We start from the raw sequence: 12535 nt of genomic DNA, 5'->3' as shown, positions 1-12535 counted from the left end.
GCTTAAACGTATTGAAAAATTAACTGCAATGGGTACATTCATCTTTTTCGGATGTTCCTCTCTCACCCACGGCATCAGACATGGATTACTGAGGGCTTTGTTGGAGGCTGACTTTGGGAGAGGACTGTGAATTATTACAGTAAAAGTTGGAGCAGTGAAATTTACCTGTAAGAATGCACCCCTTTGAGACAGATACAAGGCACTGCAATACTCCTCTAGGTGTGTTGTGAAGAGTAAGTTCTTCAGCCTTTGTGTTTCTGCTGTTTCCAAGACTGCCTCACAGATGGTGAACCCTCCCCCACTTTTTCCATTCATTTGTTTTAGACACTGTGCTAGGCACCAGGGATCTATTAATGAACAGTAAATAGATGTGGTACCTGCTCTGAGTTTTACTCTAAGGAAACCCCATTACTCAAATAATCTTACAAATGGATGAGGGTGACTGTAATGCTACGAGATTTCTGGTTCTGAGAGCCTATTGGCCTGGTTAAGAAAGGCAGGGGAGGCTTCCTGGAGGAAGAGACACTTGAGCTGAAATTTTAAAGATGAAGAGAAGTTAACTAGGGAACTAAATAGATGGAGAGCATGGGGAGTAAGAGGAACAAAGAGAAGTCCAATGTGGTTGGAACAGGGAAAGTAAGGGGGCATATGGTATAGATAATGCACATATGGGTAAAGATCCTGCCATATGTGGTCTTGTAGATTGTATTAAGAAGTTTTGTCATTATCCAAAGGGCAAGTAAAGCCAGAATCTTAAGTCAAGATGTGCCATGATTATATGTGTTTTGAAAAGATCAACATGGCTGTTGTATGGACAAGTGATTAGAAGGCATCAAAGTAGATGTGGGTAGACAGGTGGCTACTGCAGCAAGCCAGGAACAAGGTGATGGAAGCTTGGATAGGGATGGTGGCAGTCAAGATTGAAAGAAAATAATTCAGCAAGTTATTTAGGAGGCAAATGGACTGTAATGGTAGCTATAAAATGTCTTTATTTCTGATCAGAGTAAATATAATCACACATTTATATCAGCTAAATACAGAAGTATGCATTTTGTTAACCCTAGCTATTAGTCTTGTTTGACTAACTCAGTTCTAAGAAAAAAGGTGTGTGACCACATTACACCTGAATTGTGCTTGGGATGTTGTGAAGCTGGTAAGTATAAATATGCTCAAGGGGAAGAGAATTAAGAACTGCCATAAAGTTGCAAAAAACGCGGCGGGAGGCGGGGGAACAAGGCTATGGAACTACCAATGAAAGAGTAATACCCAAAAGACATTGAAAAGGATGGAAAAATGATAGATGAGTGTACAGAAGGACAGGCAGGAGGCTGCCGTCTGTGTGGTGAAAAGTTAAAATAGCACTCCTTAGATACATCAAAGCTAGGACATTGCTTCCCACGACCTGTTGAGAACTAGGGACAATGAGCCTTCTAGTCATTTGCATGAAGACTGTAGACTCCTCAGGAAAGTAAGGAAATCTGCTGGGAGGTTTCTGTTTCAAAGCAAAGGTATCCTTCACATTGAAGTGGTTCCTTGAGGACAAGGCAGCATAAATTCCACTGAGAAGTGCTGCCATGGGCCAGATCCACAAGCTGAGGAAGGGTGGTGGTGGGGTGTTAATTAGGCCATTATTTCTTTGGAAAGATTGTATTTCCCAGGTGAGAGGAGATGAATGATAGTAAACACTAAAGCTGTCTCAAGAGGTGGTCAGATAAACAGTGAGAAAGTAAGGACGCTGCTAGATTTCCCTTGGGGGACTACATTCTACCAAGTGAGAGGCTGCTCCTCTCACTGCTCAAGGCAAAAAGCTTCAACACACCTAGAAGGAAAAGTGCTGAATGTTAGTCCAGAATGGGGGACCTAGCAATGACAGAAGACCACTGCAGCATCTCCAGCACTTTCTGGCAATCAGACCCCAGTGGCTTCCAGGATCTTGGGAATGACCTACCTGGTGCTTGAGAAGCAGTTTTTGCAGAAAAGTGGATATAAAGTTCTGGGGAAAACACAGGTTTGGCTGGATGAGAAAACTAAAAGGTTCCAAGGAACAGGAATATTGCGGAACTGGGTGAGATTGGGCTGGCAGCTGGCCCTAGCTGGTCGTTTAACAGACCACCTGGCCCCACTACACACCCTCTGGTTAAGGTAATTTCCCCCAGCAGGGAAACAAGGGGCTTTTAAGTATCTCATTTATGCCTCTCTGACAAAAGTATCCTTTAGGACAGGAACAAAACAATTAAATGTAGCGGACACCAAGACTTTATCGTCCATAGGAAGACTCCTAAATCTGGATGGGAACTAGTAAAGCTGTAAACCAAGAATCAAGCTGGGAATGGGTGGAGTTTTGGAATCACTGACCTTAACAGGTGGATTTTTGCATCCAGAATTTTGGGGGGCGGGGGGGAGAGGGAGAGCATTTATGCCCCAAATTCAGTATTGTGGCATGTGTGGGCCTGCCTCAATCTCTGTCACTGGACCACTTCCACATTAGTTAAGTCCCTTTGGGAAGACAAGTCAAAAAAAAAAAAAACAAAAACACTCAAGATGGCACTGCCAGGTGCTTATAATGGGCCATGGCAGGCAACAGGGCAGAATCTAATTAAAGTACTGTACTGACAAGAGCGATTTTCACAAGATACTAGAAAGTTTATATCATCCAAGCTAGAAGAAATGGTTTAAAATAAGATACTTTGAATCCCCAGGAAGAACTAAGATGGATGGGAGAGGTTATGTCCTTTATTTTCTTGGTGCATTTCTGAAGCCCAACAGTTACATAAAATGGTAGACTTTCAGCTGTTAGCCAGACATTTTTCAATAGGCTTTTGCAACTTGTAGGCCTGTGAATCACTCTAGTCCTCAGTGATAGAATAAAGAGAAAAATGGTTTCCCTCCCTATATCCTAGAGCTTTCCTCATCTTTTAACCCTACCTAGATGCCTCCCTAGGTGCTCTCTACACTTTCGAACAGAGATTTCCATACAAGTGCACCCTGACCCTTTCAGCTGCTTTTGGTATTTTAATAAAGCATACCAGCCACTGTTTCCTCTTACTGCACTTCTTCATATGTTCGTCTGAAAACATGTGTATATGCATCCTCTTACTACCTGCAAGTCAACCACCCAGACACCCCCTCTGAAAGCCCCATCCCGTTTCTCTTTACCAAAGGCAGGTTTTGCCTCTTGCTGCAGTGCTTCTATGACTGGGCAGAAAACTGGATTTAGGCCAACTTGAAAAATACGAGTCCCAGAGATTTAGTCTGTAGTACACACACCTGGACATAAGGATTTTAAAAGCTCCCTAGGTAACTTTAATGCACACCCAAGGTTAAGTACTCAACCACCTCACAAATTTGATAATGTACTAATTCAATTATCCTAATTATACAACTCTTCTACTAGATGTGTGAAAGGCCCCTAGAAGTTATTACTGCATAAATTTTTGTCAGGCAGACCTTTAGGATTTCCCTTGACCTTTCTTTTATGCGCCACCTGAAAAACAAACAGGCTCTGAACTGGAAACGAGAGCTACCTGCTTTATCTCCATTCATCTTTGGCTTGAACACCTTCCTATTAACCATCTTTGACATTTACACTATTACACTAACCTACCTCCTTCTCATTATGCTTTGTAGTTCTAATTTAAGCAGCAGGGAGAGATTCTCACCCTAGCTCACATCAGGGGTTTAACACCAACACTCTTTACAATTCCTTTGAATTTAGTCTCCTCGGTAAAACATTAGAGAACTTTAGGCAGGTGTATGTCTACGTCCACTTGTTTCTCTGCAGTTTAACTTTTTCGCTTTTAAACTGCTGTTTCCATTTTTACTTTATCCCAAGATCCTTCTATATACTAAAATGCTCTCAACATAGTGTTTATTAGTCAATAAACACCACAGTACGTTCTGAGTGAGGTACAGCACTGCTAAAGCAAGTGAGGTTCTTCAAACTTATTCAGTAGCCCATATTATACGTAACTAATTTACTGGTCACTCATTTCTACGTTGTATGTTTGCTATTGTCAACTGGTTTCCTTGACTTATCAGGGCACTTTTTCTTGGATGCCTCTAAATTCAAGTGAAATGCATTTTCTTGGTTAAGGTGATCTGAACTAGGGTCCTAAAATTCAAACTCCCTGTGACATTAGTGTAGCTGAATTTTCCTTACATTAAATAAAAAGGTCAACTGTCAGTAGCAAAGAGTGTGTGGCCAAGTCCTTCAGTCTCCCAGGTAAGTCATTAACAGTACTTCCTGGGTCTCTCCTAAAAATAAAAATTAGTGCATCAGTGGTTAGTCAATGTTATCACAGGCCAGCCAAGTGTTTTCAGAAAAAAGTATGCCTTTCAACTGATCTCATTCAATTATACCTGCGTTTCTCCATTGGGTATGTCTACAAAGCTGTATCATCTAAGTTACCTCAAAATGAGTACTTGTTAAGTATAGTTTGTTATCTAATTCTTTATTTTCCATATTATACAATGAGCATTTCTTCCCCTAATTCTTTTGAATACCACATACTGCTGCTAAATTGCCTAGTATATTCTTTTACTGACACTTTCTTGTTACCCTATGGCTTGAACTGTTACATCTACCCTACTCCTCCTATTACATTCTTCTCAACCCTCATGTGACCCCAGTATATTCCCTTCTAATTTACCATAATCCTTTTGTTGCTATCTGCATTATTTTCCTTTTCTATTACACCTGGTTACCTCTGAAAAACAGAGGCTCTAAAACACAACTGGTACCACTCATACAATCTTGTAAGTCTTAGACACTGGGGTAACATGTAAACTAAAATCTAAGGAGTCCTCTTTTTGAGCATTCCAAATTTTATCAACCACGCCCTACCTGACACCTTCCACTTAGCTCATTACACAGGGTGAGGCAGTAGCAAATTACATGAAGTACCCTAGGCCAGTGGACTCCAAAGAAGATTCCCTATTAGAAATTATGTAGTGACAGAAAAAAAAAAAGTCCCAAAAGATTTTGTTCCAACCATCCACCTTCTCTCCTGCTTTCCTGACTGGAAACTGTATTCTTAGATTTCATGGCACATTGAGAAAGTTTTAAATTTTATACCAAATTAAAACAAATGCGTCTTCATACTTTGTTATAAATCTTACTTCCACCCAATAACGTAGGGCCCTGTCAGATTGTCAAGTAGCAAGAATTCCCTCAGATCACCTGACTTCGAGACTGTCAATGTCTCCCCTTTACCCGCACTGCCATTTCTACTGCTCTGCCAATATAATTTCTATTGAACAAACTTCAATCAGGGTGAAGTAATGTCACAGGACTGTAAGCCTACCATCTGATCCACGGATTCAAAGAACACCAGCCCCACCCCCCTTTAAAAAGCCTGTACTTATTTGCATATGATCAGATTTCAAAAGGCATTTTACCATATGGCATTTCAATGTTTCCTCTATATTGCTATAGTTTTGACCTAGGAATCTGAATGTCAATGCATTAAATGAGTATACCTGTGACAATAGAAACTGAGTGTTATTCCTTTAGTTGCATGAGGAAATTTAATTTGCAGTAGCTGGAAACCTAAAGTGTGAAATGATTTTTCCTGATCAAGACAAATGGGAGGTTTCTTAGTATTTCAGCCTAAACTCTAACACATATGTATGTAGATTTCCAATCAGTGTGTGATCATGCTCTTTTAGACAGAATTGAAAGTATAGCTGGCTCTCCATATCTGTGGGTTCTGCATCCACGTATTCAACCAACTGTGGATTAAAAATAGTCAAGGTGGAAAAAGAAAGACCAAAACCAATAAAAAATATTACAATTAAAAAATGCAGTCACTATGTACATAGAGTTTACGTCGTATTAGGTATTTTAAGTAATGTAGAGATGATCTGAAAGTATACAGAAGGATCTGCATAGGTTGTATGTAAATACTACACGATTTTATATAAGGGACTTGAGTATCCACCGATTTCAGCATCCACAGGGGGCCCTGGAACCAATTTCCCATGGATACCAACGGACAACTGTAAGCTCTGATAGAACACAATAATAAATTTGTATTACCAGAAATATAAGCTAAATATGCTGCTCTGTGAAGAGAAAGAGGTCCTACAGTGCAAGGAAAAGTAGACACTTAAAAATTCTGGATTAATCTGTTCAGTATTTTCCAAAAACTTATGGATAATACCATAATCTTGAACAAGTTTTATTGGCATTTTAGGCCTCTGACACTTTCTTCTAAAAGCATACAGTTTATTTTCTAGTCATGGGTTACCTGCTAAAGAGTTAAATAAATTTTGCTTGTGGCAGACAGGATGGCAAAAAATGCTGGTGCTGCATGTTATCAAACAATAGCAACTTTCCAGGGAGCTTTCTGTTCTTAAAAATAATAACAATGTTCCTTTCTGCAATGTTAGAAAAAAATGAAGTATAAAACACAAATTAACTGGGCCTTTTAGAAACAGGTAAACATCATAACTCTGGCAGCTGTTTATCTATCCTATGATGATTTGGGTGCTAAGTGGTACAATGCCTACAAAATCACTGAAATTAATCCAGTTGGAGGGAAAATATAACAATTTGTTCATATGGGTAAAAGATCACCAAATGTAAAATAAATGTATAACCCTCACTATATTACAACTATCTTGGAAGGCAGACTACAGAATACCAGGAAATAGAGTGTTTCTATTTTCAAAAACATTTGAGACACAGGCTCAGAATCCAGGAGAAGGTAACTGGGGCTATAATATACTAATTAAAAGGACTAAACAGAACAAAGGGAGGTTCATTCTCCAGCTGTTTCAATTTTCCTAAAAATCTTAATGCATATGAACCTCTTCTATTTAAGGACAAAATTTTAGTACACGACAAAAACCTCAAAGAGTGCCAGCTATACCACAAAGCACTGATGAAAAGGCAGAAAGTAGTTTCCAAACTTTTTCATTAGAATGTAAAAGTCATTTTGCAAAAAAATCTCTACTCCAGGTCAAGTTATTTGACTCCTTAATGCAACAACCAGCTTAATGAAATATTATTTTAGTAGTGTATGTTGGTATGCATGTTTATGACTCCAAGTAAAATATACCTAATACACTCCAGGAGTTTTGTGGAGGCTGCTGTAAAACAAAGAATTTGAAGTAAACAATTATAAAATACAAAAATAAAAAACCAGGTTTTTTTTTTCTCCAAATTCCTGGTTTAATAAGGACTTGTTTATTTTGAGGAAAAAAGGTCCCAAACATCAGGCTGTTCACAAAAATAACCCACAGTATCAACTTTAGAAAACAAATCTTAAGACTATTACACTAATTTTTCTAGAGGATGCATTTGACATGCCAACTCTCATTCACAAAAATACATTGTTACATTTGTGTTGAACTGCCCCACATAGCACTCTTATGTGGGGTATAACACACATACTTCTAACTCAAAGCTGCTCTCAGGTGCTACTAACTAAATGAGATTGCCTTTGCAGTTAGGGAAGCAACTACTGAACTCATGTATGAATGGAAAGAACTGTACTCCCTGCATGACAAGAGATTATTTTGGAGACAGCTGATAAAAACCATACATCCTTTTTATTGTTAAGTCAAAGAGGTATCAAAATTAAAAGCAAAAAATTACAGGGTAAGACTTAACAAAACTACTAGGAGCATCAAAGGAAGTGAAAATGGGACTAGGCGCAGGGCAATATGAATTAATGAACATGGGAAGGACAAGGATGGGGAGAACAGTGAGCATGTGCTGAAGATACTAGGGGAGAGGATCTGGTGAAAACTTTGATCTTAGACAAGCGCCTAGGTAAAGAAATAATGGGATAGGATTTCTAAACCCCACTATGTGCTTAAGAGTCATCCTCGCCATTGGCGCTGTCTCTGTCATCCTCTCCTTCCTCAGCCTCTTTTTCATCATCCTTGATCAACTCCAGCTGTGAGAAACAGACACAAATAGGATGGAGTTAGAGGCACTCCATGTGTCCCTGAACCCCCCTCCACCACCTTTTTCTTTCCTTTCCCGTGGTTTTCACCTGGTCATCCCCCCGATCTTCATTATCATCATCATCCAGTAGGTCCCCCTCCTCAGCAGAGTCATCTGCACCCCCCTCAGACTCCATCTTCACATTAGTCTCATCTTTCTTCTGGGAGCTGCTGCTCTGCTCCTCTTCTGACTTATCATTCTTCATCTCTACTGGGGATGAGAAGGACAAGTCTGTCTAGGGGCAAGTAATGTCCACAGGATGTAGACAATCCCCACTAGGAATCACAGAACTGCAGCACAAATCTAAATCCTCCCACACAAATGACCTTCTCAATTCAAACTCCCCAAGTTTTTTTCATGTTAAACTATTTTATATCCCACTATTCCAACATGTACTTTTTAGCTGTCTTAGGTAACTAACCCAAAGTTACACCCAGCAAGTAGAAAAATAGTTACCTGCTTGTTTGCTCTGTTCCTTTTCAATTTTTTCCAGGTTTTCCAGTAGAGAATCCACTTTTTGTTTTATCTGAGTCAATTCCTTCTTAATGGCCTGAAGGTCATCTCCTTTCACTTAAATACAAACAGAACTCTAGATTAGAATCAAACGTACCAGAAGCTATCAGCTATCAAATACATTCCCGCTAGACTATACCAAGAGCCAATAGGAGATCCTTGGGGAGAAATGGGTCATGAGTTTTTTTTTTAAAAAGATTTTTCTAACAGATGGGATCTCACTAAATTGTACAGGCTGGAGTGCAGTGGCTATTGACAAGCACAATAACAGCACATTACAACCTTGAACTTTTGGCCTCAAACAACCCTCCCGCTGCTTCAGCCTCCAAAGTAGCTGGGAGTACAGATGCACGGACTACTGCAACTAGGCTTCTGTAATGTTTTACTGGCTTACATATTTCTGCTTTGCAAGAGGAGTTCAACACAGAAAAGTAAAAACAAATCCTCAAAGTACTTTCCAAATCACACAAAGATCTTTCATAAATTTAACAGGTGCCTCAAACCATAAAGTCCAATGGCTTTCTTCAAATTACAAATCCGTTAGGCATAGAAGGCAGCCTAGAGTTGGCCCCTTAATCACTACCTTGACTCTTCTGTTTTGATAGTACAAAGCCAGATGGCACAAAAACATTAGAGAGTTGCATTAATTTCCCCACTTCAAAACACAAGAAACATCAGAACTGCAAAGCTGAAATAACACATACATTTTCCAGACTTGGAAGAAGAACCTCGCTGTCCACTCTTAGAATTGAAGCCACTTTTCCCCCTTCGTGAGGTGTTTCCTGATACACGCTGGCGTTTCGAGGGCACCACAGCCCGAGCAATAGGAGGAGGAGGAGGAACACGCGCTGGGTAACTGTACATCCTATTGGACAAAAGTAAAACAGAATTTCTTCACATCTAATATTAAGTCAGCGAGATCCAACAGTGACCTAATAAAACAGTAAATTTAAATTACTGTCTCTCAGTCTTTTCTTTTTATAAATTAATTTCACTAAAAATAAAAAACCCTTCATTTTTTTTGATGAAATATTTTTAACACTGCAACAACTTTTCTTCATGAAAATACTACACATACACACATATATCCAATGATATGGTTGGCTGGCCTTACGGACTACAGATAAAAGCCTCTATAATAATGGCAGTATTAACAAAGCATTGTTTTTTAATAATGAATGGCTTTTATCTTGATCTTATTCTTTTCATGTTTATACCACAATAAACAGTTCATATAAAGCCAAATACAGTAGACGTAAGAGATTGTAACTAGCTGGGACTGCAAACAGCAGTATGTAGTGCTAGCCAAATCCCTCTTCTTTTCACTCACAGAGGATACATCATCACTACTCGTGCTATTAGGTTGAACCATATAAACTTGCCGGTGTTGACCATTTCTGACCTATGAAAATATAATCATTTTATATTGCTAAGGGAATCACAGCAAAATGTTAGCTGGGTAAAAAAAACAACTACTGACATAAAAATACTATTATCAATTCTAACTACATTTATGCTAAAACTCCATTTAAAGCTCCTAACAGGGTGGAGACCTATTGTCTATTGTTCACTATTCACTAGTGCCTAAATCCACTGCCTAGCACTCAGTAAACATTAGTTGCTCAACTAACTGCTGTTTCCACACTTTCTGATTCCCAGTGTCTTCTAATAGACTTAGTATCCTAGTGATTGATAAGGATATACCAGAGTGATAGCTTACCAGTGACTCTTTTACATTTGTAAAGAGAAAATTCAAAACAGAACAAAAAATCTAAGTTCTACAAAGTTTCTACATTCCACGTTTCTCATTTTTATAAGATATTCTGGCAACATATGAAAGCAAGACACACCAGAGGCAAAAATCTTTTAAATCTAGATCTGCAAAGTTTTTCGTAAAGCAAATAACTTAACCCCAAGGCCCAGGTATTCATCTATAAAAAACCCACAGACTGCTCTGCCTAACTACAAAGATTTTTTTTTTGGAGACAGAGCCTGGCATCAGCCTAGCTCACAGCAACCTCAAACTCCTGGGCTTAAAGCGATCCTTCTGCCTCAGCTTCCCTGGAAGCTGGGATTACGGGCATGCGCCACCATGCCCTGCTAATTTTTTCTATGTATTTTTAGTTATCAAGCTAATTCCTTTCTATTTTTTAGTAGAGACAGGATCTCGCTCTTGCTCAGGCTGGTCTCGAACTCCTGACCTGAGCGACCCTCCTGCCTCAGCCTCCCCAGAGTGCTAGAATTATAGGCCTGAGCCACCACGCCCCTTTTAAGGAACAAATGTAATGTAGTAAACAACTTTGAAACTTTCCAAATCATCTGTAATGTCTGTAGTGTCACTCTTACATATCTATATTCCTTAGTGACTAGTTTTCTGAGTTACAATATAGTCATCAATCTTTCTGTAGTAAAAACATTGATTTTACAAACTCTCATAGATAATAGTCTCTTCTGCTCAACCCAACTTAATCTAGAATGTTTCCATGCTATATTTAACATAATATTTCATGTTATCCTAAGAGTGGCTATGGACAGGAACATTTTCTAAAATTAAGCAAGAGCATATGAACACTGCCAAATAAGTTAGAGTAGGACTTACTAATCTTAAATAGTTTTCGGTCCTAGATCACCCAACATTTCTCCCCTAGAAGCACAGTAGCTATTAACTTGCCAAGAGCCAATCAATTATATGGGTATAAGTTACCAAAGCACTCGCAATTCAGAAAACACGAAGGCTTTTGTGATTCTATAGAGATTCCTTCTGAGTAGACAGTTATAAACTGAGCTGTTACTTTGTTAGTTTTAATCCACTTCATGGGAATTAACACAAAAAAACCAAGATACTTTTTATTATGCTATTATCTTCCCATGTTTACATAAACCTTTTGGTCTTTTTGCCCCAAATCACTCAAATTAAATGATCCAGAAACTATAAAATACCAGTACTGAGAAACTACTATACTTTGTTCAAGATGATGATAAAAGTAAATGAAAGTGAATTATCCAGATTTTTGAGTATGAGACTGATCCTCATGCCCCAGAGCCTAGTTGAATTTAGAGATCTGACTTCACAACCCACTCCCACTCACTGGCACCTAGGATCCAACCGTTGGTTATCTGTTCCAGACTCCATCACTGGAATATACCCTTTGACCCATACTATTTCATCAGACCATAATTAAAATGAAGAAATAGTTTATTTAGAATCTTGGTCCCATGAACACGAATGGGAGTTGAATACTCAAGCTCCCTGAAGAAAATATTCACAATATTAGTAGTGCCAAGGAGCTGTTATTTACACAAAACTTAACCGCTGCTCAAGCAAAAATGGATTCTCAAACACTCAAAGACTCCTCTCTAAGAAAGGACACTTTGCTTTGTCAAATGTTAAGGTGGATGTTTGAGAAAACATCAGAGAAAACCCATAACTTCTGTGATAACCCTTAAGGTCAAGGGGATAGGTAGTAAGAAGCTCAGCATGATTGCTTTAAAAACTAGCCACAAGTTAACATTTCCCCACTGGAAAGCTATACAATGAAAACATGGGACAAACAATAGCTGCTGATTCCCTATGGATTAATCCTAGGCTGTTTAAAGGTTTTGAAGAAAGGTTCATTACCTAAATAAAACACTGGATGCTAAGTATCAGTATAAAACCTAGTCAGAATAAAAGGTTAATTAAATTGCCATTTGAAAGAAATTAAAACATTTCTAGAGACATATTAGCTAATTACCTGAAAAAATTGAGACAAAGAATCTCTATCCCCAATCACCAAATTAAAAGCATTATGAGGTACTTATTAAAAATACAGGTTTGCAAAGCTTCTTAAGTGGAAATTCTGGCCATAGGAGATGAGATGTACCACGTTCCCTGGGTCTCAAAAAACTCATTAACAATACATTTCAATCATGACACCAAAGTAGAAATCACTAGAATTAATTAATTATTACTAAATCTATATTCTCTTACATATAATATATCATAGATAGCTGTTTCTTGTCTTAAAAATGTGGACAGATTAAAATAATTTGGTTACATGTTAATTATGAAATAGCAGGTATTCTGGA

The 12535-nt window shown here is 38.5% G+C and overlaps 1 protein-coding gene across 8 annotated transcripts in view; it reads right to left on the bottom strand.

Moving 5' to 3' along the window:
* Nucleotides 1-7149: 7149 nt before the first annotated feature.
* Nucleotides 7150-12535, bottom strand: part of HNRNPC (heterogeneous nuclear ribonucleoprotein C (C1/C2)) — a 71392-nt gene continuing 66006 nt past the window's right edge. For 6 of the 8 annotated variants that reach the window (XM_012649343.1, XM_012649348.1, XM_012649342.1 and 3 more), the window contains 4 exons: nt 9172-9332; nt 8411-8524; nt 8004-8164; nt 7150-7904 (listed from right to left, as the gene is read on the bottom strand). In XM_012649343.1, coding sequence (XP_012504797.1) covers nt 7821-7904; nt 8004-8164; nt 8411-8524; nt 9172-9332 — 520 coding nt within the window. In that variant the 3' untranslated portion in view covers nt 7150-7820. The remainder of the gene's footprint in view (nt 7905-8003; nt 8165-8410; nt 8525-9171; nt 9333-12535) is intronic. The other 2 variants (XM_012649346.1, XM_012649349.1) reach the window with 1 other exon arrangement.

Source organism: Propithecus coquereli, unplaced genomic scaffold, assembly GCF_000956105.1.
Source record: "Propithecus coquereli isolate 6110/MARCELLA unplaced genomic scaffold, Pcoq_1.0 Scaffold3, whole genome shotgun sequence".
Classification (NCBI taxonomy): Eukaryota; Metazoa; Chordata; class Mammalia; order Primates; family Indriidae; genus Propithecus; species Propithecus coquereli.
The sequence above is the reverse complement of the archived record's forward strand: the minus strand, read 5'-3'. Positions and strand labels throughout refer to the sequence as shown.